This window comes from Streptopelia decaocto (genome assembly GCF_964273445.1).
Source record: "Streptopelia decaocto genome assembly, chromosome: 8".
In the NCBI taxonomy this organism is placed as follows: domain Eukaryota; kingdom Metazoa; phylum Chordata; class Aves; order Columbiformes; family Columbidae; genus Streptopelia; species Streptopelia decaocto.
Window position 1 is genome coordinate 539,338 of NC_138662.1, and position 27,984 is coordinate 567,321.

The 27,984-nt window shown below is 43.9% G+C and overlaps 2 protein-coding genes across 3 annotated transcripts in view; one reads left to right on the forward strand and one right to left on the reverse strand.

Moving 5' to 3' along the window:
* SYN2 (synapsin II) overlaps positions 1 to 27,984 on the forward strand; it is a 183,189-nt gene that overhangs the window by 95,809 nt on the left and 59,396 nt on the right. The gene's annotated exons all lie outside the window — the stretch shown is intronic.
* TIMP4 (TIMP metallopeptidase inhibitor 4) lies at positions 401 to 27,452 on the reverse strand. Its single transcript, XM_082060077.1, has 5 exons — positions 27,174 to 27,452; positions 9,631 to 9,728; positions 5,367 to 5,481; positions 4,583 to 4,707; positions 401 to 3,724 (listed from the first exon to the last, which is right to left on the reverse strand). Exons 1-5 carry the CDS (start codon positions 27,301 to 27,303, stop codon positions 3,527 to 3,529), a joined length of 666 nt encoding a protein of 221 aa, XP_081916203.1. The 5' UTR covers positions 27,304 to 27,452; the 3' UTR covers positions 401 to 3,526.

Genomic DNA, 27,984 nt, shown 5'->3' on the forward strand with positions numbered 1-27,984 from the left:
AGAGCGGGCTCTGGGAACCCCTGGGGCTGAGCGGGCTCTGGGAACCCCTGGGGCAGAGCGGGCTCTGGGACCCCTGCGGCAGAGCGGGCTCTGGGAGCCCCTGGGGCTGAGCGGGCTCTGGGAGCCCCTGGGGCAGAGCGGGCTCTGGGAACCCCTGCGGCAGAGCGGGCTCTGGGAGCCCCTGGGGCTGAGCGGGCTCTGGGAGCCCCTGGGGCTGAGCGGGCTCTGGGAACCCCTGGGGCTGAGCGGGCTCTGGGAACCCCTGGGGCTGAGCGGGCTCTGGGAACCCCTGGGGCTGAGCGCGCCAGGCGTTCTTTCGCACTCTGGCTTTTTCACACCACGGCCATGGTTTGTACGGGATCTTTAGACGGCAAGAGAAGGTAAATAAACAAAGATGCCATTCTTTTGTGTAAAAACGGAGCTGCTTTAATGAAACACTTTTTGAAACAGAAACATTCATCTCAGACTGATTAAAACTATTCAGAACGCTGCGAGGCTTCTTGAACTCATTGCTAGTTGAGTCATATCAACAGCCTTTCCCCCAGTAATTAGTTCCCTTTATTTCACTGCGTTCCCACCTCCTGTGTTCTCTGTCATGAAGAACAAACACCACGGCTTTCTCAACACGATTGTAGGACAATTTAATTAAAAACTTAACTGGAGCTTTGAGAAAAAGCCAGCGATATTCAAGGTGTTTGGGTTCGTTTCCCACTGTTCGCCTGTTTAATCTCCCTTCTCTGTTCTTTTCCCTACTCTTATCATAACTTATGTAAGTCATTTTCAAATTAAAATCAAATTGGGCTGTATTTCTGCTGTTTCATACAATGCATACACAGTTTCAAGAAGTAAAAATAAAATGTTGTAAAAATAATCTGTTGTTAATAAGGTATCAAGGCCACTACAGTAAAAATCTTGATAGGAAAATAACATGTTCTGAAGGCCGTGTTGTAGTTAATCCTTTTCATAGTGTTCACCAGTGCTGGATCTCAGGGAAAATAAAAACTCATTCTGAGAGAGTGTTTGGTAGAGCTTCACTTGCCGTATTTATTGAGGGGAGAACAAATCTTTGTAGCATCCATTGGGTGAAGTCTGGCCAGGTGTGCGCTCAGACAGAAACCAAACCGGACAGCCCTTCAGCTTCAAACGCCTCTTATGGGATATTTTATGGCAGGTCAAAAATAATTGTTTTTTTAAACTAATTCTGGCATACAATTCCTGTTACCGTCTGTTCATAAATATCCAAGAAAACATTTTCACAAGGAACATAAAAAGGCGATCTGAGCTGAGTTCCTTGAGTTTAAGGTCTACTTACTAGAAATCTGAAATAGGAACAGAACTATGTTGAGTGAAAAGGAGAAGATATCTGTTTGCTGCAGCGCGCTATGCAGATGACGCTATTTCATCAAAATGGATTTGGAAACAAGCGCTGCAGTGTCCATGGGTTGAATAGCACTGGCCGTGCGCTCGGGGGTGGGGGGAGCTCCCGCGGGCTGCCCCACGAGCGGGTTTGCTTTGACACGAGGAAACGGGGCCCGGGGTCTAAGTCTTTCTGTGAAGTACTAATACAAGCCACAGCACTGACAGTCAGTGGCACTGGCAATATTGGCTCTGCAATATCAATTCCTTTTTGCAAGAGATGTAGTTTTTAATTTCATTGATCTAAGCAGGCATAATAAGTCTGTGGTCCAGATTATTGCTGGGTAATTTTTTCTTAGTCTTCAGCAAAGCAGAAAATGAGCCAGGCTTTACATTTGGCAGCACGAATATGTGGTGTCAATCAGGAAAACTGATTTACAGTGGATATAAATATATATGTATATGTGTATATATATATATATATATATATTCCTCAAATGACTAACGGCATGCCTTCCTGTTGGCCTTGCGCCATTTGCGCTTCTTGGTATTGTGTAAGTTTAGCCACGAAAAAAGAGGCAAAAAGAATATTCATTCTCACAAGAGTGTTCTCAAAGCTGCCGTTGTCTGTCCTTTAAATATGGATTCATGCAATTGTCAAAATAAACATTAGAATCACAAACAAAACATGTTACAAAAATCATTTATAAATGGCACATGCTGAATTTTATGTCCAAACTACCACTTCATTGAATTGAATGGAATTACTGATGCCTGGACTCTTAAAGATTTACGGATCTTTGCCAGTTGACGTGCTGGTGATTTTATAAGGACTCAGTGTACAGGAAGCATGGGGAAAGCTGGGCCCTTGAACCGATCCATGAACCCACATCCCAGCGCCGGTTCCCGAGGGAAACGTCACACTGTGCTGAGCAGGAACCAGAAGCGCGTTGGTGTGAACCCTTTAACCCGACAGATCTCATCAAAAGAACGAGACTGCCCAAATCTCTGCCGCCTCTTCTAAATCCTCATGTGAAAGACACCAAATCAAGAAAATTGGAGAGTACAGTAAGTCAGAAATGGCAGCAACGACAGGTTCATCTCCTGCGTGATGGTTCTCCTCCAGTTTCTGGAACACGAGCGGCTGGACGTCTGTCTAAACTTTGGCATTTACTGAAATAATTTTGAAGTTTTACCACTGTGAATTGAGTTACTTTTGTAAACTTAAATATGCGGGAGATTAGTTACTAACTACAGTAATCAATTCACAGAAGACACTAAAAAACTAAAAGGCAAAATAAGTTGTGACACTTGCCTAGTATAAGTTCATGAGTTGCCAAATTCATTATGACAGAGTACAACAGGTACTGATGAATGAAAAATCATTAATGTAAATTTAAACTAATATATGTGTTCAAATAGTGGAGAGCTTTTTAGAAATGACTTGCAGCGCAAGTTACTCAGTGTCTATTGCATGTATTTTTACAAGAGTTTCTCAAGCCAAGGCTTTGATTATCAAGGCTGGTTCTTAACTTCGTTATCAATGAAAGTTACAACTCTGTAGCTAACAAAACCACGACGTGAGTAATGTACAGAATATGGAGCACAGATTGTTCCATCATGGAATTGTTCAACTTGTTTCAACAGATAAGGAGAAACAGGGACTTTTTGAATCTTTTTTTTTTTATATAGCATGTTGTCGTAATACTTTACAAATACACTGTACAATAATTCTTTTGTATCAGAAGACTTTCATATAGAAAAAAACAGTTCTATAAAACATTCCGTAGTTCATCAGGAAGATCTGGAATAAAACACGGGGCTCTCTTAATCTGTAGGTTAACACAAATAGGGGACAAAACTCTGGCAATTCTTTTGCTCTCGTACATTCCTATTGGGAAAAGGGACACTGGTTATGCCTTAGAGGACATAGAGGAGCATTCTCAGCTTGTGCCTCTCTGTCCAAAGCGTAACTGTACAGAGGAGCTACCTCCAGGAGGGCTGCTCCCCATCCTGCGCCAGCGCCAGCTCCGCGGACTCGTGCTTTAGCTGTACAGGACAATTTGGTTTTGTTTCTAAGCAACGGGTAGATTAGACGATGGCAGTTGGAAGCTGTGAGCGTGCGGTGTTGGATGGAATTAGACTCCAAGGCTTTTTAGGAAGCGATGATTTAGGGTTCGCTGATGTCGATGAACTCTTTCTCGGGGGGAGGGCCACCCCGGTACCAGCTGCAGGTGCCGTCGCTCCTCTTGATGCAGGCGTAGTGCTTGGCCTGGTGCCCGTACAGCCTCCGCTCCATCAGCCAGTCCGTCCACAGGCACTCGTTGGGGGCTGTGATTGAGCAGGGAACCATGTAGCAGGTTGTAATCTAAACGTGAAAACAGTACATTAATTCAGTATGTTGCAGGTCTCTTTAAAAGTGGTGTTTATTCTCAGATAGTATCAAATATAAGAGACCAGCTCCTGCCAGTGACAACCACTTGTGCCTGTAAGGTGGGCTCCACCAGGATAAGTTGGGGAACGAGCTGTTGGAGAGCAGTGTAGGGGAAAGGGACCTGGGGGTCCTGGGGACAGCAGGGTGACCATGAGCCAGCACTGGGCCCTTGTGGCCAGGAAGCCAATGGGACCTGGGGTGGGTTAGAAGGGGGTGGTCAGTAGGTCAGAGAGGTTCTCCTGCCCCTCTGCTCTGCCCTGGGGAGACCACACCTGGAATCTTGTGTCCAGTTGTGGCCCCTCAGTTCCAGCAGGACAGGGAACTGCTGCAGAGAGTCCAGCGCAGCCACCAAGATGCTGCAGGGAGTGGAGCATCTCCCGTGTGAGGAAAGGCTGAGGGAGCTGGGGCTCTGGAGCTGGGGAAGAGGACACTGAGGGGGGACTCATTCCTGGGGATCAATATGGAAAGGGGGAGTGTCAGGAGGATGGAGCCAGGCTCTTCTGGTGACAACCAGTGACAGGACAAGGGGCAATGGGTGCAAACTGCAACACAGGAGGTTCCACTGAAAGGTGAGAAGAAACTTGTTCCTGGTGAGGGTGGCAGAGCCTGGCCCAGGCTGCCCAGGGGGTTGTGGAGTCTCCTTCTGTGCAGACATTCCAACCCGCCTGGACACCTTCCTGTGTAACCTCATCTGGGTGTTCCTGCTCCATGGGGGGATTGCACTGGATGAGCTTCCCAGGGCCCTTCAACCCCTGACATTCTGGGATTCTGTTAGTGTTTTTCTATACTCACTTTGCAGCCGCAGCCCATTTGATATCTCTGATTAAGACTCTTCTTTTGAGACAAGGATAAATCATCCCATGGTTCAATGTAGTTGCATAAATGGATGAGGACTTTGCCATCACTTAAAATTTGACCTGCAGCATGAAAAATAATAAAAATAAGGCAAGTAAATAAAACTCTGTTCTAAATATAGAAATAAATCACAAGAATATCTGAAGTTTTTAACTAATTGCACCAAATTAGTTGTATTTCACCCTTTTTCAATAAATGCTATTAGACAACTTCTCTGCTGATTGCAAGCTGAATAAATGTTAAAGATTTAAGAAGGATATTTTTCCAAAGATGCTGATAATCTGCCAGCAAGGGACGGGTACAGCGCAGTAGTAGGTTAAACTAGATTCCAGGGTTCTGTAGGAACATCTGAGATTACTTAGAGCCCCAAATCCACATGCACATAGGCAGGTGTTGTCTCAGTAATCATGTTTGTGTTTCTGGGGAAATCAGTGCTGTTGGTTTTAAAGAAATAATAATGGCATACTTCCTATTTAGTGATTACATAGTTACTGACTTCGACTTTCTTTGAAAGTGCTTCGAGATCGTCAAGGAGGGATGGAAAACATGTAAGATCACAGTATAATTACAGCTTTACGTCATTTGTACATTTAATTGTGTTTGTATTAATTGGAGTGTACATAAATACATTACTTTTTAACAAGGGCTGGCACATTTTTGCAAAGCCAATCTAAACAGTTACTTCTGGTCTTATAGTTATGCTGGTTTTGTCATATTTTACCTGTCAAAAGATACTGTTTTTTGTTGTTAGCTTCTAGTTTCACTCCACAGAGTGACGAATCAAAAGGGGTATAGACATACTGCACATCCTTGAGCTTCTCAAATCCTTTAAACATCTGAAAATTATCAGAAACAGAAAGTCAGTACTGGAAAACAACCATGTGAAAACAGTTGCAAACAACAGCTGAAAGGAATTTGTGGTGCATCTCTTATATGAGAAAACACCAATTACACCCCTTCTCTACACTAAATGAAATGTGTCCATTATGTTTAGAAGGAAATTAGGTCTTAGTTCTTTAAATTAGAGGGGTTTAGATTTGCTTTTTCAGTGTTTTTAATGGATCTTTAAGGCTTTCTCCTCAGTTAATATTCTACTCTACCATCTTCCCTTTAATGCAGACAGCGTTCTCTCAACGGTGCTGCAGCGTTGTGAGATGCAGAAGTTTCTCAGTATATGAATACAGGAAATTTGATCTTGACCACTGTAGTGGGGTGTATCTCCAAAGACATGACACGCGCTAAGAACCTTGTTCTTGTGTTCTGTCATTAAAGCAAGCTGGGTTGCCATGTCCAGAATTTTGCCCAATGCGACCTTCTCAAACATCTGTTGGAAAATGGGATCCAGCTCGTAGAACGCGTTGATTTTCCTGAAGGAAAATTGATGGAATAGAAAAGGCCAAAGTTGTTGTCACTGGGATTCTGATCCAAAAATATTGTGTGTGAATTTGAAATGCTTAGTAGAAAACCCAAACCAAACCTAAACAAACCAGTATCCTGTACAAAGCAGCAGTGAAAATAATAGGAAATGCATATAATGATGAAAATGTGTGAGGTGTTACTAGGTAAGATTATCGGGTCTGTCGGCCCCACACAGAGGTGGGCAGGCGAGGAGGAGGAGCAGGGCACGGGCTGGACACCGGTGCCTGCTCCAGCGAACAGCGCGGACAGCTTCTAATGCCCCTCACCGCATCTACGCTAACTCAAAGGCAGTATGCAGACAACACACATTGATTTAGCTATTAAATAAGAAAAAAGATAAATATCCATGGCGACTTATAATGGAGACAGGTTAATATTTAAGTAAGTTTGGTGTTTGTTTTTTGGGGGTTGTTTTGGTTGTGTGGTTGGGGGTTTTTGCTTGTTGTTTTTTACATTATTGCATTATTTGCATGTTTACCCTGTGACCTGATTCAATCCTGCGTTGTGGTGTGGTCCATGGAAGGTTCTGGAAGGAGCTCATGGAGGTAGAAAGGTAGGGTGCGGGGTTAGGAGAACAGAGAGATGTGAGCCCGACACTCCCGTGTGCATCGATCCCATCCTGTCCCGAGCAGTGTCGCTGACACCACTGCAGAGCTATCGCTTCAGGATTCCACAACACTTTTTTAAGACTATCTGTATTACCTGCAGTGTGTCAGGCATGTTCCCGTTACAATAATTACATTCTTCTTTTTGTTCTCTAAACCTTTTCAACTATATCGTGGCTTGTTTTCTTAGCTTTCCGTAGTGACTCTTCTCTAGCTTTAGAACTGCGTGCACCTCTGTAAGGTGGAGATATCGCTGTATTTAGCTTTAATACCTCTTATTCCCACTGTGAGGAGACCCCACTGTCTTGTAAAAGAAGTCTAATTTTTTCCGTAGGTTTCTATCCATTCAGCTTCTGCAGAAAATATTTAGCAATTTCACTTATACTAGTTTAATTAGGTAAAATGTGTTGATTCCGTGTATGACAGTAATCTCTTTGGCCTTACTTTGCTGCTCTGATAATACAGGACAGTGTCACGAAAGCTAATGGCACTGTTTTAATTCTTGGGTGGCTCCTCAGAGTAAGTAGGATAACCAAGTCAATAACAATAATGTTAGGAAGATGAATATTAAATTGCATATAAATCACATATTTTCCTTTCTCTTTAGTATAGTGCTGTAAATATTGCAATAAAAGAAAGTAACACGTATAACTTCTTAACATGCCCACCCAACTCTGAGAGGACTGTTCCATTTATCGTAACTGCGGGCCATCACATTTACAACATGAGAAATCGGTCTGAGTGAAAAAAGACAAAAACAGTGCAAAGAGAACATTCTGCCATTTGACATATGCTGACTTAGATTATTTTACATGTTCTCATCTGAGGGAAGAGGCAAGAAATCGCGTTACCCAGTTCCTGCTCTGGTCGGCAAGCTTGGAGTTACTGAGGAGACTGAGAGCCCCGTGAGGTAACTGCTGGGGGGCTCGGTGCGGCCAGCCCGTGCTGGGCAGCCTGGGCACTGTCCTGCTACACCGAGCTGGCCAAAGCTCACTGATTTTATACACCATCATATTATTTTATTGGATTATTTTGCACTTAGCAAATATTTACAAGCATGAGCTATTTAAAATCCATCACTCTCTTCGCTTTTGTAACTTGACGTGGACTTTACAGTGTTACCCAGAACACTTTCAAACTTCTGTTAATTTAAAAGTATTTCTCATTAATTTTTCAGTATACCCAGCCCTGTTCAATTTTTCCTCATATGCCCACTGTCAATCGTATATTTAGAATAAACCGGTTACATCACTCTTTGCCAGTTCCTGTACAGTTTCCCAGGTGCAGTTGCCTTTATGGGCCGATAATTCCCCAGCCAGCCCGCAGAAGAGCCGCAGCTGGCAGAAGCTGCTGTGTTGCGGAGCCTTCAGACAAAGCCGCTGTTGTCGTGTTTGCTGGAGCCAGGGTGAGCTCGGCTCCGCTCAGCTCCCTGCTGCCCAGGGGAAGCACCTGGAGCTGGGACTGTTAGCACCCATTGGTCTTTATCTGATGATGTAGAGCATCTTTGATTGGAAAATAAAGCGCTCAGGTCTGCCCAGTACCAGCTGAGTTGCCTTAATGGAATTACATGAAGATCTGGCACTGATGCCTTCACCTAGGAAAATTTGGGAGAAACTCCAGAGCAGCCCCCCATATGAAGGTGTTTCAGAGATTTCCGTGTGCTGTCACTGAACAATGGGATGACAGACTGAAAATAACAACACAGGCTAGACTTCTCAGTCTTCTCTTTTGTCCTGAAGTATAAGATGATTTGCATTTCTATAAAGTTGCTGAAATATCAGTAGCAAGAGACAACTGAAGTGCTAGTGGGAGGAAAGAGAATTGCTCTGGTATTTATATACGTATTTTTGTAAAGAAACATTTGAAAATACCCTTAATACTTTAAGAAGACAGAAAGCAACAGATGGTGACAAGTTTTGGGGTTTGTTTTAGCAAGGTAAAAAGAACTGGCGTGCTGAATTTGCTGTGAAACCTTAACAGGAGTCATAACCATCCTTGGGAATGTTTTGAGATATTCTTGTTTACTGCAGATTTTTCTTAGTAAGACCCCTTTGAACTCATCTACGTTGTTTCTGAAAGCACGTAGCCGTTCATAATGATCTGCTTAAGTGTTCCCAATAAATGTAGTAATACAAATCAATGCAAAGAATATAAAATCATCTTCTCTGAAAAGTGAGAGATAAAACCACCTAGAAAACTTAAAACAAATAACCAAACCAAACCAAACACCCCATCAACACTCACACATTTTAATTGCAAGGGACTACCTGGCTTTTGTGTATTCTGGAACAGGTAGGTCATGCTCTTTTTTACACCAGAGGGATTTTGCTGGTGACTTGGACAGGATCAGGACACGTCTTTTTGAAGTACATTAATGAACATCTCCTTATTGGAGCTGAACAAATCATGGAAAAATTCCGTGTGATTCCGAGCCACAGTATTTTTGGGTGCTCCCACTTTGCTCTCCTAACAGCATTCATGCAGCGGGATTTTTGTTTGGAGGAGCATCAGGGAAGGTCTCTTGTTTCTGCAAAGACCTCTATTCACTTATGAACAAAAGTCCTGGCTATTTCAGCTCTGTTCATGCAGTTTGCATCGTCCACTCCGAGAGCTGTGATACCATAATGCAACTAACACAGCTGTGGAACATCTGCCAGAAACAGCACATGTATTGAACACCGTTCACAGACTGAAGTATGTTTTTATAGTCTTCATAAAGCAATTGCGAGTAACGACAACTTTTGTTAAGTACAGTTATTTAGCAAGCAACTCATAAATGTCAGAACAGTTTTCTTTCTCTTTTTTTTTTCCCCTAGTTTGATTTATTCTGTGTAGTTCACCTGGGTCTAACTGTGGAGGCAGCCGGAGCCTTTACCACCTGAAAGCATTTAGGGCTAAATTGTAGTCACATACATAGGTTATCAGCACTGAACTTCAAAATAGCTAAGTGATTCCATGTACCTTTATTTGTTTGATTTCATACCGGATCATTTTGTGGCTATCAAGAGGATCATCACTGGCAGGAACCACCTTTTCGCTGGATATTTTTGCTCGAATTGCTGTAATAGAGGAAAACATTTAAGTGCAAATAAGCATATGTCTGGTTTTAGAAGAAATAGCAAAAATCATATTGATAGATTTCAGCATTGTTTTTACACTTTAGCTAGAAGTAGATTTTAAGACTTGTTTCTATAAGAACACTAGATTGAAGTAAACTGCCGAAAATAAAGTTAAGTGGGCTACCTATGATATACATCTGAATTTCCATGAATCTGGAAATCTGAATGAAGTTACCACTCAGTTTTCACAGAAACGGTTCACCAGAATCTTGGAAGGACTTCATTATAATCAGTGAGCAAAGGCAAAGGCTGCTCCTGTTGATGACAGAAGAACCGGCGATCAATGGCATAGACGTGAAGTCTGAAAGACTGTGCCAGGCCAGATTAAAGCGTCAATTTTGTGCATGAAATGAGAAGACAAGATGAGAATAATCTTTCATATGCTTTTCTGAGACTATGGATTATAGCATTTTTCTTAACACAACATGTCAAGTTGTGTTCACCTGTATCAATTTATTACTTCATCTTTTGACACATTTATTTTCTATTCTTTGAAGAAGGAAAGTATGAGGTTTTACGAAAGAAGAAATGGTTTATTGTCCTATCTGTGTGTTTGAGGCTTCTCCCTCATATATGCGGTTTAAAACATACCGGGACTATCAGGCACGGGGAAGAACAGGATTCTAAGCATATGGTACATGGCCAAAACATTTCTTTGATAGATTGACCTCAAAACATTCTATCTAAAGAAAAGGAATAAGAAAGCCAGATGGTAATTTTCTTTGCAGCCAAATAGAGGTCAGTCCCATCTAATAATGGGCAATTCTCACTCCCTCACTTATTAGCAGGGCAAACTAGATGTAATAATCCACACAGTGCAGATGCCTGCAGCTTCAAAGCTTGAGTCCTCTATCTTTTGGCAATGCTCCCTCCTCCCGAGCCTTTTAAACTCTTTTAAAAGAGCATTTTAGACTTACGGGTTGGATTGGAAGGAAAGAGTTCTTTTAAGTATGAAGAGCAAATTCCTCATTTCATATGGTAAGTGGCAGCATCTCTTTAATCATCTGCAGATGCGCCGTGTTCCCACAAATTAACAGTACTTCTTACGTGCTTTGATCTAATTCCAGATGAAAAGTGTTGTGGATCTGCGTATTATACTGCTGGAAAGGTCAAATTAGAATCATGTTGGTTTGTTTTGCATTGCTTTCCTTTGCATCGTTATTACCTAAAAAGAGGTTTTCCCATTAAAGCGTTCATTCGCTACAGAGGGTGAGGGCTGAGCCAGCCGTTAGGAGCTGGCTCCGTTATTCTCCATACACATACCATAACGCGGGTTTTAGGCAGAGTATGTTTTCCTGCCTACTCAATGCAGACATTTGTAGGATAATTAAAACTACTTTTCCCCTTGTCTTTAATGTTGAAACGTTACTCATTTTCATATTTGTATTAAATTGTGCTTGTTAGCGTCTGAGAGGAGCATTGGAGGTGATCAGTGATAGCTCACAGCGGCTCCAGGCTCACAGTACAACGGTTTGGGGTTTGTCATGAAGAGAGCTCTTTCTGGGTGTGTAGAAGAAAATGAAAACTACTTTTATGTTGTCTGTGTTTCATTCATTTGTTTGTTTAAGAGAAAGCTTCCAGATGGTGAAGGAAGACCAAATTGAGAGTTTTATTTTTTATCTTTTTTAATGACAAGGAAGTTTTATTGCTACAGGATGTCTGAATTTTCAGTTATTTGGGTTTTACTTTTCTGCTCTCCTGAAACCAGATTCAAATGCACACAGATCTTCTGGGGCCTTCTAATCCTTCTTGGTTTGCTTTTTTCTGTGTTTTAATATATTTTTTTTCAATCAGTGCCGTCTAGCTGTCTCCTAAACCCTCTTATTCGTGTGGTTGCTTCTGTTTTCAACCACAAGCACTTCCTGATGCAGCATTCCTGGGCCGCCCATCTCCCTGTCCTCGCTCGTGGTTCGGAGGGCGGTTCAACCCCGGATTCCTGCTCGTCCGCCCTCCCCTAGAAAAGGTTCCAGTGCCCCGTGGCTGCCTTGGCTTCTCTGGGCCTGACTGAGAACAACCTCTGCTTGTTGAGTTGTAATAATGGCATTTTATCTGTCACTTATAGGATTCCTATGAGGAAGTTGCATATATGAAATACATAGGCACAGCCTCCGGATTCTAGTGCCAATATCTCCGCGTGCCTCCAACTCACCCCGCATTAAAAACACGTACTGTTTTTCAAAAGATATTCGCTCTCATATTCCAGTAGTAGGATGTGGCATTTCACAGAATCCCAGAGTGTCAGGGGTTGAAGGGCCCTGGAAAGCTCATCCAGTGCAATCCCCCCATGGAGCAGGAACACCCAGATGAGGTTACACAGGAAGGTGTCCAGGCGGGTTGGAATGTCTGCACAGAAGGAGACTCCACAACCCCCTGGGCAGCCTGGGCCAGGCTCTGCCACCCTCACCGGGAACAAGTTTCTTCTCACATTTAAGTGGAACCTCCTGTGTTCCAGTTTGCACCCATTGCCCCTTGTCCTGTCACTGGTTGTCACCAGAAGAGCCTGGCTCCATCCTCCTGACACTCCCCCTTTCCATATTGATCCCAGGAATGAGTCCCCCCTCAGTCTCCTCTTGTCCAGCTCCAGAGCCCCAGCTCTGGGCTCCGGCCGCCCTGTCCCGTTCTGCCTGTGCCAGCCGCACGTGTCCTGGTGCTGCAGGTATTGCAGGACAAGGGTCTGTCGAGTCCATCAGCTCGGCTGTTGGACACGCAGTGTTGGAAATGTCCTGAGAATATTTTTATTCTTTCTTTTCTGAATAATAATAAACATCTCGCAAGCATTTCTACATCAACAGAAGGTAATTTTGAACTGGGTGAAGGACAGAACTGAGTATAAAATGGGATATAGTTGTGTTTAGATAGTCCAGGGTTTTACACAGTATAAAACTGTTTATATAGAATAATGGTAGGAAGTTAGACATTAACTGCATCTTTCCTGGGTGATCTCTCTCTATAATTAGCTATGCTAATTATTTACTTGTAAATAAACTGTACCATCACCTTGTGTAATAGCAATTTTAATGAACATGAAGAACTACTTCTACTAGAGGCCTCTTCAAAAGAAATGCACTGCCGTTAGATCGTGAGATATGCAGTGAAATACAACCATCTTTTTCACAGCAGACAGAGAACTGAGCAGTGAAGTGAAGGCTGTTCCACGTCATAGATACAGATGGAATCAGAATAAAGTAAATCCTTGCGCTTCATCCACTGAAATTCATCTGCTCCCTGAAAATAGCAGACTCGGAGCTATTTCTGAGGCACTGACAAAGGGAAAACTGTTTAGTGCTGAATTACTCTCATTGTTACAAGTTAGTATTATTTAATAATACATTCTTTATGATACTATTTGAGATAGTATTATACAAGTTTTAAGATGATGCTGTTTAGCCTTTTTCCTTAACCTGTTGGCCACAGCACTGTTGTTTGAAGACAGGCAACTTGACTCAACAAAAGTAATCAACTTTATTACTGCTTCAAAAATGGAAAAAAATGACTTCTCCAGATTAACTTTATTATCCTAAGAAATAAACAACAAGGGAGAAGGCAAACAGTGATGAATAAATGAGATCTTCTTCCCCTAGTATCTGTTAGACATCAGCAACTGTATAACGACCAATACTTGCATAGGAAAATATTTTGGATATTACTGGACAAAAGAACAAGAATTTATAATTTCTTTTGCATATTCTTATTTTATATATAGAAACCTAAAAATAGATCAAATATAAGTAAAAATAAAAATATACCTAAAAAGAGTATAAATTTTAAAGATGGACAGATAGAGAGGCAGACACTTGGAGCTCTGAAAATCTCTTCTTTCATCTGTTTGGACTCTGAAAACCGTCAAGCCGCATCCTGAACAATGATGTCAGGTGTGTTTAGGTCACAATACTGTGAGAAATACAAACTATTATTAAACTGTTGTTTTAAGTTGGGGTTAGTTCAGTATTTTTGTCTCTGGAGTAAGATTTCTATCAGAAGAAAAATGTCATCTAGAATCAAAAGATTCATAGATTATTATCAGGATGGATGCATCCAGTTTGGAATATTAGCTGCACTGGAGTTTCCATTGTATCAGTGATAAACTATGTAATACGTACGATTCATTAATTCACATATTTTTGGTTAGGGAGTTGCAGCTTAAAGCAAAACTCCGTTAATGAGCTCCAGTCCTTGAGGGATAGGTAGGTTAATGAAGAGGAGGGCAGGGCTGTCTAGACTGGGATGCCTTAGCTGTTTTTTGTAAAAACAGGGGCTAAATCCTGTCCCTTAGCCTTGCAATAGATCTGAGGCCCGTGCACAGAGCAGCGTGTTCTGCGTGTGTCCCGGTTTGCCTGGAGATTTATCTCCTTTTAGGCACCTCTATGGCCACTTTTAACTTTTAGAAACGTCTCCTCCGGCATTGACACGGCACCAAACAGAGGAGCTACCGAAACACAGAGGGCGGTCTCTGATTGCACCCCGTCCTTTGTGTGAACGTTCTTGCTCCGTGGCGTTAGCCCTCGTTAATAAAAGCCACGAGTCCTGACGGGCCCAGGTGATGAGATCCCATTTGAGACCTGAGATCACAACCAGGAGCAGCAACGTCCATCCAACAGGCACCTTGAGGAAGAACCTGTGTTGGGGCTGTGGCCTCCAGCTCAGCCCGGCTGTACCAACCACAGGTACCCGAGCAGAAACGGCACCTGCGGCACTTGGAACAGCTTTGCTCTTCAGAAATCAAGAAAGATTATTTCATATCGCACGAGTTTATAATCCAAATCAGCTTTGCTACAAAAACCTCGAAATGAGACTTAAAAAGTTATGCTGACAGGAAAAGAAAGATCTAAGTTGCTAAGAAGTTACGAACAAGGTTGCAGTAATGCCTCACGCAGCTCCTTCTTTTTTCTTCTATTTGCCTCAGTTTAGCCCGTTCACTTTCCTAAATAGGAGTGATTTTTGAGCACTTATTTCTACCCGTCTCTTTAATGTCTGACACTTCAATCAAACTGTTGCCAGATCCTGTTGCTCTGATGTGGACAAGGCAAAAGTGGCACAAGGAGAGGGATCTAAATAGGAGTGTATTGCTATGTGGAAGGCTTGAGGGTGGCATCCCAAATATTTATGGCAACAGATAGAGAAAGCGTCCAAATGGGCAAAAAGAGACAACAAAGTGAAATTACGTATCAGTCAGTGTGTAGTATCAAATAAAGCAAAACTATGGACACATAACATAAATATATATAGATGTAAACATGAAAGCATTCACATACACAATATGCAGCTGTTTCTGCACACCCTTCTCCTGTAAGATTACCTCAAACTTCTATCTATCAGAACTATTTCATCCTTGGGGTGCAGTAGCTTCAACTTGCTACACAAATGTCTCGAGTTCCTGCAGCATCGGACCCGGGATGTGCGTGGGGGAAATTCCACAGCGAGAACCGCGGCAGCACCAACCGCACGCACCTCAGGTTCTTCAAAACTTGATGTTGCCATGCAAAAATTCTTCTTGGCCAAAATTCTTGTTGTTTTTTGTGGAGGGTTTGGGTTTTTTTTTAATCAAAAGCCTATATATATATTTTTTTTTTCTTTTTTCTCAAAAGAGTTTAACAAGGAGGTTTGCTCTTCAGGATTCTGCCTCATTGCAAACACTTTTGCGCTATTTTACGTGTCCGAGGGCAGGAAGTAGCACTGCTGCCCTGGGCCTCACCTCCCAGCTCGGTTCTGCCAGTGCCAGCGGCTCTGGAGTGTCTGGGTTTGTACAGCGCTGCAAGCGTTCAGCAGAACGTGCCACAGAGTACAGCCCCATTGCTCGTTTGAAGGTCAAGATTTAGGTCCAGTGATCTAAAAGAACTGCAGAGTAAACCAGGAAACAGCAGAAATGCCCCTGGATTTGCAGGCCGTGCCGGGCCGCGGTGTGAAAGGGCTGTTGCTGGCCCTGTGATGATATTAACAGATCTCCTTGTATTGTTTCCCTCCCATCTGAGATCTCCATTGTTCATTGTGGAGGGGGAAGGAGCTGCTTGTGAAACCTTTGTAAAACTGTGTTTATGCTCTTTTTGTAACCCTCGCTATGAAATGGGGCTAATCTTCCTACTTTGTTGGGTGTGTCAGAAAATAAGTTCATAGTAAATCGTGCTAATACAACTTTACACCCACCCACTGGTGTGGGCGAATCAAGTATCGTGTTGAAATTTGTAGAAGATAGCTCTGATCCCAATATCAACCCAACAATACGAGCCTCGTTTGTGACCAAGACTGTACAGTATCAGAATGAGCTGATAAATACATGCCTGTCTTTTTTTTAAGAACATAGACTCCTCGTTTAAATGAACTATGAAAGGCTTTCTTAAATTTATTTGCCTTTAATTGTTTTGCAGTATCATAAGGACAGCTTTCCAGAACTGATGCATTAACTAATCAATGACATAATTGATGGTGAAGTTCATTTACATATTGGGATAAACTACTTTGAAATGACTAGAGACTGCAGTACAGTGTTGAAGTGCCACAGGTTACGTTACAGCCAGGACTAAACGAAGCCAAGAGTTGCCTGTTAACAAACATTTGCAACTGAAGCAGAGATGATTATTTTCAGAGCGCTTCCCACAGAGTTAAGAAAGAAAGGGGTTTATCCATACCCTGTCACTCTCTATCAGTGATCAGCACAATCCAGGACCACCCCTCCTTGTAGTATACACATTTGAAGTATTTTGTATTTGTAAGAGAAGAAAGGGGGCAAATCTGATAATGAGATTTCCTAGCAGTGCCCATCTTCAGTTTTGGGAGTGAGTTAATTCAGTGGATTCAGGATGAGACTGGAGAGGAGAAGCAGCTTGAACTCACAGGAGGGACTAATTCAGTCCTCCTTATCACCAAAGAGCTGCTCCAGGTGGAGGTTCAGCAAAGCAAACTAACTCAAAGTTTGTGAGCAGAACTGGCCTCATCTACCGTATTCACCCAAACTCAAGTTACAGTAAAATAATGCTAGAATTCCAAGATGAATGCCTCTGCAGATAGGGTATAGACACACTGCTTCATTCACCGCGTTTGGGTGTAGATGCTGCAGATACTATAGCCAGTGTAGTGTGCTCAGTCTTACAGACTCTTGGTCTGGTGAAGAATGCTGACAAGTGGCACTGCAGAGCTGCCAGAGGAACCCCAGAACACACACGTGCATGCTCGGCTTCCATGGGTACGGGTTTATGACCAAAAAAAGAAAAAGCAAATCTTTAGATTGGAAACTAAACATCTGATACGCTTCAGTTTCCTTGCAGAGAGCGAAGAGAGTCAGCAGGCAGGGAGAATAATCTTAACCACGGAAAGGAAGAGGAATCTGCACAGAATTTGTCGCAGCAGGCAAAAATTAATGGCCCCACTTTCAAGCAATACTGCACAGGATAGAAAAGATAGAATAGATACCTGGGTAGATTTCAAAATAAAACAGTGTGCATTGGCCGCTGATTGGCTTCATTGGCCGATGAAGCCTCTTAAATGTACAGGAGGTTGTAAAAGTGTTGCTCCCTCCGTACTCATCAGCCGTACTCGTTCCCTGCGCAACGCTGCGCATCGGCAGCTGAACATCCCTTGGTGCATCTGCTTAGTGTAAAGCTGCGAGTTTCACCAATGAAGAAAGCAAATTCACTTGCCTAAATATGCATTAATATGTATTCATATGCCTAGATATGGAAAGGATTATAATTTCTCAAAATCCATATGAAAGGAAGAAGTATTAACAGCATAACACGATCATTGTAAATTTGGGCTAAGCTCACAGGTATGGGTAATGCTGCCAAAAGAAGGCAATTTGTCCAAAAGAAGGCAAAAGTTATTGCTTGACTGACATCAACGTAATGTTTTAAAATAAGTAATTAAATACCTAACATGTAGCTTTACATACAGCCTGATGTTTTTAAAGCAGATTATTTTAGAGACTTAGAAATAGCATCCAAAAGGATCAGCAGGGATGCTCCGGCTGTCTGAGCTCCCAGTGTGTCTGTGCTGTGCGCAGGTACCTGAGCACCCACGGCCCGCTCACTTAGAGAACAGTGCATCCATGGATCTGCTGAGACCTTGTGGAAATCTTTGTGTCACTTGCACTTTAAGGAAACTAAGTATTGAGTAATGCCATCAAGCGCCAGTGCCAGGAGAATAATGTCATGGCCTAATGAGTTGCCCTTAATCTGAAATGTTTAAGATCTTTTCAAAGCAAGTCCCTTAATGGCAAATATTCTGGTTTCTCTGTTTATGCTGAAGGATTTGCCAACTACAGTCTCATTAAAATGCCTTTTTTTTTTTCCCTTCCCATTTGTAATTTTCTTCCTTTTTCTCTGCTCGGGGTCCAGACGCAGGCTTTGCTGGTGCTCTAACTTCATTTCACACAGTTTGAGCTGAGAAGATCTGCACTGTATGCAAAAAGCTCTGCACTCCCTGTTCTCAAAAACTACTTTTTATTGGTTCGGTTATTTGGCTTTCAGCGCGGAGGCACATAAATCCCTATCTCTATACCCAAGTTACGCTCACAGCCAACATGCGCTTTTGCAAATTGACTCAAATGTGTGTGTGATCTTTCAGGATCTGGTTGTTATGAATTTACTGGAATAGCCTTCATCCTCTGTTTGTTATTGCACCCATTGTTAACTTGTCTAAAGAAGAATTTGGCATCCATGTAGTGTAGGTGCTGTCCTTCTAGTGCAAAATACATCTGTTTAATTCTGTTCTTCTGTTATATATATATATGGTTTACAATGGCCATAATTCTTTCTATGCCAAGCACTTCCAGTCATCTAGAGACCACTTCTGCCATGGGTGTCCAAATGCCTTACCATCAATTGTTGCTTTTGTTGTTGTTCTTTGGCGTGTTTGTTTGTATGGGGCTTTTTTAATCAATATTTGCTGGCTACCGTCTTCACCTCTGAAAAATAGTTTCAGAGTATTCACGTATTTCTTCTCGTCTTATACCAAAGACTCCAGATCTTGTGTGGGATGAGGGGGAGGTTGGAAGTTGAGTCTGGGTACTGAATGAAAACTGGTGCATTTTGTCAAAATGGGCCGTGTAATGTTTGTGGGAGACCAGAGACGACCCCCGGGCTCCCACAGGACTGCTGCCAAATTATTGCCAGTAACAACCAGTTTGGTGATGGGATAGAACAACGCACGGCTTCGGGAATCAATCTGGCGACCCTTTTGCGGTTGGCACAGCCCTACAGTGCGGGTTTTCCACACGCTTTTTGCTTTTGGTGCTTACAACATAGAGAAGATTGCATTGATTTGCAGTTTGGATTTCTGAGTTATTTGTGACCTTTTCATTGTTCCTTCAACAGAGAAATAGATCATTGCATCAGGGTATCTGCTGAGATGATGGATCAGCCTTTTATATATATATATATATATACTTTCTTTCCTCTTTTGAGAACCCATCTAGATGCTATTGAATCGTCTTTAAACACCTGAAAAAGAGCAAAACTGCCCCAATACTGAATCTGAAAAACTCTTCTCCTCTGTGTCTGCACCATGGATTTCTTAACTCTACGTGATCAGTATTCCTAGACCCAAAGTCAAGGAATCTTCCACTCTAAAGATGCTTGTGCTAGTTAGCATGTAGAGCCAATTTTATTTTTCTTGCTTTGTATTTTAGTTTTCTGGTATTTTATCAATAAAAGCTTATAGCCATCTGTAAAAGAACTATATCTCTGGCACAGTAATTAACTGAGCCACACTTTCTGAAATCACAAGAAAGAAAAATAGTGGAACTTAACGGACTATTTGGACATAAGTGTTTTGGATCTGTAACCACAGAGCTTGCTGAAGAATGTCACTGTAACAAAATCAGCCTTTTTCCTTTATTCTATGGAAAGCAATGCATAGAACGGCACTGCTTGGTCTTGGTGGTGCTTCAGTCGCATGAGAAGGTGAATGTGGTGAGATAACAACCATACCAGTGACTGAAAAATCAAAGCCTTAAAACTTCAACACTTGGGCTAAAAGAATTCCATTGAAATTTCTTTTCTAGATGATAAATTAGGATATTTCATCATCCACTGTTATTCAAGGCATTTTTTTATTCAGAGAAAAAATACTGCATTCCAACAACTCACCTTCTTGAAAAACCCCTTGAACGCTTCTGGAGTCGATAAAGCAGATATCAGGGGTTATTTTATCACCGTTTGCTCTGGATGTTAGTTTGCACTGTGTTAGTTTGCAATGCGAATGCTTGGAGAATCGGGTAAATCTCTGTGTTGCACACACAAACCTGCCCACGAGCGGCGTGTCCGGGCGGCTCTCAGGGCGCAGGACGCCGCGGAGGCTCCTCGGGGCCCAGCGAGGGCAGGATTCTGTGCATCTCTGTGTGTTTCTGGCTCCAGATGCAAAAATTCCTTGTGTTGAAGGCAAGAGTGGATCAGCTTTGGCTCCCTCGTTAAACCAGATTAGGCAGTTGCTTGTGTGGTTTGGTTTTTTAATTAGAATACATTCAATTTATGAGATTGAGGTTTCCAAATCTTGATTTTACGGAGTTTCAAAAAGAAGAGGTGAGTGTATTTTTAACAGATGCGTGGTATTCTTTTAACTTAAATATTACCTAAAAAATAGCACGATTTCCTAATGTTCCAGGTCAGTTTTATTTTTCTGCACTGTTTTTACAGCTGCTACTCATGTTACCAGAAATATTTCTCCCTACTTCACAAGCCTCAAATACCACATCATTTGACTAGTAATCAACATCTGCCCAATTTCAGCTGCAGAATAACGCTCTCTTTATACTCCCAAGTCTGCAGAACAACATACATGATGTTATTGTGGATTTCCATTCATAGCTGCGCTCCCCCTCCTCCGCGCGGAAAAACCCTCGGTACCGAGATACTTTTTAATGAGAAAGTTAGGGATTAAAGTTGGCCCGTTAATAGGATTAAGAGTCTGGCAGTCTTTCATGCTCTGTGTTCTGTATTATTTAATCTCTGTTTCTAAGCTCGCGCGTTGTTTTCCGCACAGTGTGTGCAGAATGTTGGTTTTGAAATCACGGGCTTTTAGTTTCTTAGCACTTTTCTTTAAAGTAGCAGTTCCTGATTTTCTGATCCTGCATTTATAACGTGCTCAGCAATGAGTCACTGTTACTGAGTCACTTCTACATCGGCCAGCCTGCGTAATTCTTCTGAGATTTCATTTTACTACACAATACTGGGGTTTTTTTTCAAAATGCTTAATTATTTGCTGGTTGTCAAGTACATTCTAATTGGCAGGAGCGTTGTGCGCAGTGCGCCTCTCTCCCCAGAGTCCCGTCCCGTTGTTCGCGGTCACGATGGCGCCTCGTTTCACAGCCACCCGTTGAAGCTGTTGGGAACCCTGCCACGAGAAGCTGGGCGAGCACAGGGAGGAGAGCGACTGCGGTTCTGCAGCCCCAGCCCCATTTTCGTGCTCAAATGGCGGGCTCTGAGCAGCGGTAACTCCAGCAGCTGGGGCGCGATTGTGCGAGCTGCTGGCAGCACAAGCCGAGCCTTACACGTGAAAAGTACCTTAGGAGACAGACCGGACATGGAGTTTGGAAGGAAGGTCTCAAAGTGTTTGCTTCTGCCTTAAGACCTGAAGTAGATACAGGATTATTTGTAGATCCGATTCAATTAATATTTCCTACTCCCAAACGGGAAATTCGGTCTTTATCATAGGAGGCTGTTTCGCCAACATGTTTTGAGTTGCCCCTGCAAATGGAAGGACTCAAACTGCGAGCGCCACGGCAGCGCTCGCACAGCTCGCCAGCATTCAGCAAAGACAGGTACCAGTACACAGAGCTGTAACCAGTCATCAGCAGCACCATGTCTGCAGCCAGCGCAGCCCAGGTCTGTACTTTGGAAAGCATTTAGATGTTTCAGGCTACAATGCCAAGAAACATGTGTGTACTGCAATGATAAATTCTAATAATCAGGCATTCGTACCAGTGATGGGCCTTTGCAGGGTTGCAGGTATTTTTTCTTTGGTAAGAGCACTCTAAGTGCATCAAACACTGTTAATGTGTATGAAAGTATGCATGACAGGCAAGGAGGAAAAATTACTATGTCATTCTTTCATACTTAAAGAAACCTGTCCCCTTCTGTATACCTGACCCTGGCAGGACATGATGCAGCTAAAACAGGTGAAAGGTGGGGTTGGTACTTATGTCACTTATGAGCGTGTTGAAATGTGAGTTGAGGGTAAAATGTTTATTTTTCAATATTCTTTGTTAATGAAGTTGACATGAGTCATATGAGAAGAAGGGGACGTGGGGAAGGCTCTGACGTTGATGGTTTCCACACTGTGTTCTGGCCACTCGTGGGCTCTGCAGAGCAGGGCAGGAATTGAGCTTTTCCCAGCCACTTTCTGAGGCCGCGGGGCTAAGGGAATTACCTCATTTTCAGCATTAAACCTACAAACACGAGTAGCAGGACTTTAGAGATCAGTATGATTGCTAAATGGTTTTAAGATGATTCACCGGTTAAGATAATGAATGTTGTTCTGGCAGCCTGCTCTCTCCATGGCACTAACACAGCCTCCCAACTTCCTTGGTGTGATAACTCCTGCCAGACCCCCGCCGAGGTGCTGTGCTTTGCTCCAGAGACACCCGCACCAGCACGAGGCCAGCGCTTTATTGCTATCATTGGACTGACAATTGTTGCTGAGAAAACTCCCTCCCCTAACTTGGGAGAAGTGCTGTCTACACTTCCAGTACATTCTCCAATGCTGATTTTCCCCATCAGGTAAAGTTACTTCCCAGTCTAATAATGTACAAATTCATCCATTCCAGAACAAAACTAGATATTATATTGCAGAGAGGAAAAATCCTGGGATACTGAGCCATCAAAGTTTTAATATGAAACTCAATAATAAAGAAATAGCATATTGTAATTTTATCCCAGAGGAGCTGACTTTGAGAACTTAATTCTGGTGTATTTAAATAAAATTTTTTACCGTTATTTTTAAATGGGATTAAAATTTAATATCTAATCTGGCACATCTTTACAATGCCTGATCTCAGCGATCTGAGGAGATTTTAGCAGGCTGAAAATGCTGCCAAGCTCCAGCTGTAACACTCTCATCCTACTCTGAAATGTGCCACTCTCCTCCAAGGCCACAGAACTATTCTCTGATGCTATATTATATATTTCTTTGTAATGAAGTTCTGTTAGTCATTTCTCTTGGTGCCAAATATTCAGTAAAAACATCATTTTTATGTATGTTTAAGAAAAAACAACCACCATAAGACAGTTTAAATCAGAAAGAATCTATCTAACTTTAAAGACAGGGCACTGCTGTTACATAGCTCGGAAATGCAGAGTATTTATGTATTTGTCATACTGTCCAAAAAACAACCTTGCTTATACCTAAGGGGGGAAAACCAGTATGACAGTCTTCAGAAAACAATCCGTCCTCCCCACATATACCATTTCTCTCTACAGATTGTCTAATTTGCTGTGAACATTGGTTTAGAATTGAGTCCAGGGAGACCAAAGTCAGTGGCAATAGGGAGATCAGTTCTCTCGACACTGATAAAATTGGTCACATCTGTGGTTCTCTCCAAAAGAGCCGTTATCAGAGGAATTTTCTGGTACCAGTTTGAGCTGTGGTGCCTCAGTACTGACCAGGAAAGGTGAAACAGCAGATCTGCAGCACAAGGTACTTCTGGGAGGAGAAGCGTCCTGTGCTCTGCAGCGGGGCAGGTGATGAACAGTGCATGGAACTGCAGCTTCACAGTCACAGCATGTCAGGGGCTGGAAGGGCCCTGGAAAGCTCATCCAGTGCAATCCCCCCATGGAGCAGGAACACCCAGATGAGGTTACACAGGAAGGTGTCCAGGCGGGTTGGAATGTCTGCACAGAAGGAGACTCCACAACCCCCCTGGGCAGCCTGGGCCAGGCTCTGACACCCTCACCAGGAACAAGTTTCTTCTCATATTTAAGTGGAACCTCCTGTGTTCCAGTTTGTACCCATTGCCCCTTGTCCTGTCACTGGTTGTCACCAGAAGAGCCTGGCTCCATCCTCCTGACACTCCCCCTTTCCATATTGATCCCCAGCAATGAGTCCCCCCTCAGTCTCCTCTTGTCCAGCTCCAGAGCCCCAGCTCCCTCAGCCTTTCCTCACACGGGAGATGCTCCACTCCCTGCAGCATCTTGGTGGCTGCGCTGGACTCTCTGCAGCAGTTCCCTGTCCTGCTGGAACTGAGGGGCCACAACTGGACACAATATTCCAGGTGTGGTCTCCCCAGGGCAGAGCAGAGGGGCAGGAGAACCTCTCTGACCTACTGACCACCCCCTTCTAACCCACCCCAGGTACCATTGGCTTCCTGGCCACAAGGGCCCAGTGCTGGCTCATGGTCACCCTGCTGTCCCCAGGACCCCCATCTCCATGGCCCCTGGGGACAGGACAGTCCCCATGAACAGGGCAGGTGGTGGGACAGCCTCAGCGGTTAGAACACAAAGGGAGTGCATCTACCTCCCTTTGTGTATCAAAGGTGTGTACCTGCATGGTGCCAGGCACTGCTTACAAATGAGGATTTACCTCTTGGAAGTGAAATTTAAAACTACGGAGAAGCTAATGAAAACTGCTCAGATTAGTTCAAAATCAGCCCCCGTGAAGGGCGCACGGGAAGGTGACCGAACGGAGCCCGGGTGAGTGGCAGGGCCGGTGTGGGCCGCCTGGTTCCTGGCAGGGGATCCTGCTGTCCCTGCGGTGTCGGGGGAACAGACACCTGGGGCTGCCATCGGTCCGGGGTCAGTTCTGTCCGCACCCTGCAGGACCAGGGCTGGCACAGAGCCTGTTCCTACCCTGGGCTCACTGTGAGCACTGAGACAGAGGGGAACCCTCCAAAACCTCCTACCGCACAAGTCATGTGAACAACAGCGAAAAGAGCCGCTCCCAAACTTCATTAAGGTCTCTACTTGTTTTTTCCTGGGGTATCTCATAAACACTGAGGTTTTGTGGCCTCACACATTCGGTTAGTGGCTCAAGTAACACCTGTTGATGGAACCCCCTCCACCTCCCTTTGCACCCAAATCACCAGCGATCCCAGAGGACGTTAAAAACGTTACAGATGCATGGGGAACCTGAGGAACAAAGCAGTAACTCCAGCGCATACAGCGGCTGGCAGCTCCGCCAGCTCGGGGACTTTGCCTCAGTTTTTACTTTGCTGTGGAATTTAGAGGCACGACCTGATTTCTGTTGTCTTTTTTTATGAAGATTTGCCAGGGGTTTATTCTGTAAGGAAATACTTCAGTGTGTTTGTGGTTACAGAGGGGGGTCTGCTTAAAAATAACTGAAAAAAACTGAATAGTCTGAGCAAATAGCTGATTAGCATTCAACTCCCATAGGTTCTGGTGGCTGAAGAGCCGTCCCTTTCTTTCTTTATCAATATTTTGGAAGTAATGTTGATATTGAAGTACAAATCTTCGTGTATTTATCTATGTACTTACATAAACAAATATCCATATGCATAATTTTATAATATATATAAATACTATTTTAAAATGATAAACAAAGGAATCCTTGATATAAACATTCCTTAGCCAAAAGGTGCAGTTTACGTATATAGGAATATTTATAGAAGTGAAAGCTTGAGCATCAAGTCCAAATATGAAGCAGTTTTATTTTACAAACTTCAGTATTTAAATATAGATTAAAAGTAGCATATATCTACCATTTGTAAAATGTATTTAAGGATGGAATATATCTTAATATGTAATAAGAATGGCCAGAATGGCTTCCCTAAGGAAGATGGCTCTTGATGGATATTTTGAGTTTCCTCTATACTGTGAAATTGTTGATTTAGAAATATCTCTACATTAAGCCTGTTGAGCAACTGCCACTTGCTGATATGTGAGAATGCAGCAGACTGTGACAGCTCCATGTACACATCTATGGTTAAGCTCCTGGTAGCACAGTTTCTATTTTCCTTCACACCACAAACAACTCCAAGTTCTGACGCCTGGTGTAGGTAACTTAATGAAAAAGATTGCTTAATGCAGCCAGATTAAAAACCAATTTAACTGATGGCCACAAACAGAGCTGGGAGTTTGTCATGGCTACAAAGATTTTCTGTCAGGGGATAAAAGCGATTAATCAGTATGCAGAAGGTGTTGCCTGCCCCATAGAGATGCTAATTTTGTGACACTTTGGAAACTCATGTTCTACATTTACTGTTCACGTTAGATGGAAGCGAACCAGCCTTGGCCTGGCCTAATGAAATCAAAAGCCTGCAAAATGTCACTTTTTCCAGTCCCCATGCAGTCGAATTTTGAGACCTTTAGTTTGTTTCTGTAAGTTGTTTGACAACCACAGTGCTGATGGAGCACTGAAAACATCATGACACACAATGAAAACATATCATGAAACACAAGTGTCCTAAAGATTGGGAAGTTCTATTTATATACAACTGCTGTAGCCAGTTTTTCTGCAGAAAATGCAGTTTCCTGCTCAAGTATTTTTGGAAAATGAAAAAAAAAAACCCACCACAACCCATTAAAGAAATTGTAGTATAGCAGAACAAAGATCAAGTGTTTGAACATGGTATCACCTGGGAGTTTGTGTTTTGTTTTCCATTTTCCCTGAAATGCTATTAAAAATATCTATATGTGTAGTTTACAGACAGCAGATATATTTACACAGAACCCCAGAATGTGAGGGGTTGAAGGGCCCTGGAAAGCTCATCCAGTGCAATCCCCCCATGGAGCAGGAACACCCAGATGAGGTTACACAGGAAGGTGTCCAGGCGGGTTGGAATGTCTGCACAGAAGGAGACTCCACAACCCCCTGGGCAGCCTGGGCCAGGCTCTGCCACCCTCACCAGGAACAAGTTTCTTCTCATCTTTCAGTGGAACCTCCTGTGTTCCAGTTTGCACCCATTGCCCCTTGTCCTGTCACTGGTTGTCACCAGAAGAGCCTGGCTCCATCCTCCTGACACTCCCCCTTTCCATCTTGATCCCCAGGAATGAGTCCCCCCTCAGTCTCCTCTTGTCCAGCTCCAGAGCCCCAGCTCCCTCAGCCTTTCCTCACACGGGAGATGCTCCACTCCCTTCAGCATCTTGGTGGCTGCGCTGGACTCTCTGCAGCAGTTCCCTGTCCTGCTGGAACTGAGGGGCCACAACTGGACACAATATTCCAGGTGTGGTCTCACACCTCAGATATTTTATTAGAAGAACCGTTAAGAGCAGCTATTTGAAAGCCCTGGTATTGTCCCCTGCTTAGTCTAAGTTATAGAAGCCATTCCTACTAAAAGGAAAACCAAGGCACTAAATAACACAGTGGTTTCCACGGCTTGTGCGCACAAAACACTCCAGACAGACGCCAAAGCGCAAGAGCCGCTGTCACCGTCCCCCCAGCCCCTGTGCGGCAGGACCCGCAGCCGCCCCGTCCCGCGCCCCGCAGCCCGCGCCCCGCACTCACCCAGCGCCGCGTCGCAGAGCAGCTGCTGCGGGTGCGCGGGTGCGCAGCTGCAGGCGCCCCCCGGCTCGGGCGCCACGGCCGCCAGCAGCAGCAGCGCGGAGCAGAGCCAGGCGCTGCGGACCGGCCCCATGCTGCCCCAGACGGTCCCGGGCTGCCCGGCCCGGCCCCAGGCTGCTCCGGCCGGCCTTGGGAAGCTCTGCGAGCCGCGGGTCCCGGCTGCGCAACGGCCCCTCCCGCCCGCTCCGCGCACTCGCCGCCGGCCGCTCGCTTCGCGCTGCCCTGACATGGGACCCTCGTATTTATGGCCCCGACACCGAGTCCCAACTCCGCCTTTCTTAAGGAAAAAGCGCATCATTGGTGAAAGTCCCCGGAGCGGCGAGGCTGTGCCGCTGTGGGACCGCAGCCTGGGCAAAACCAGCGCTTACAGCGCGCTGAAGCCGCTTTTATGGGCTTCAGCAGAAGAACGATTTTCTCTTTTTCCAGTAAATTTCCTGGCAGTTCGAATTTAAGAACGGGTTCTGCCGCCTCTGTGGTTCGGTCCGGCGAACAGCGCTGCCCTGTCTCCGCTGGTTTCATTCGCAGCCCCTGCTCTTGCCCCGCACTCTGTGCGTGCTGGTGAAACACCCCTGTTTGCAGCCCGCACAGAACTCCATTCATCTACGGGCATGCCAGTGCTCTGCTTGCGAGCTCGGACAGTTGGGAGGTACAAGGAATAAGGAGTTAAAAGGGGCAATAATGCATTTGTTATTATTTCATCGCAGATTTAATTTAAGGAAAAATCTGTGGTGGTGTGTGTTGGACGCACGGCGCT

Excerpts from the sequence above, each read along its gene's own strand:
- TIMP4 (XM_082060077.1), bottom strand. The coding sequence starts at position 27,303 with ATGGGGCCGGTCCGCAGCGCCTGGCTCTGCTCCGCGCTGCTGCTGCTG. Across the intron at positions 9,729-27,173 it reads GCTCTGCGACGCGGCGCTGG|CAATTCGAGCAAAAATATCC; the intron begins GTGAGTGCGGGG and ends CCTCTATTACAG. Across the intron at positions 3,725-4,582 it reads AAATGGGCTGCGGCTGCAAA|ATTACAACCTGCTACATGGT; the intron begins GTGAGTATAGAA and ends TTTCACGTTTAG.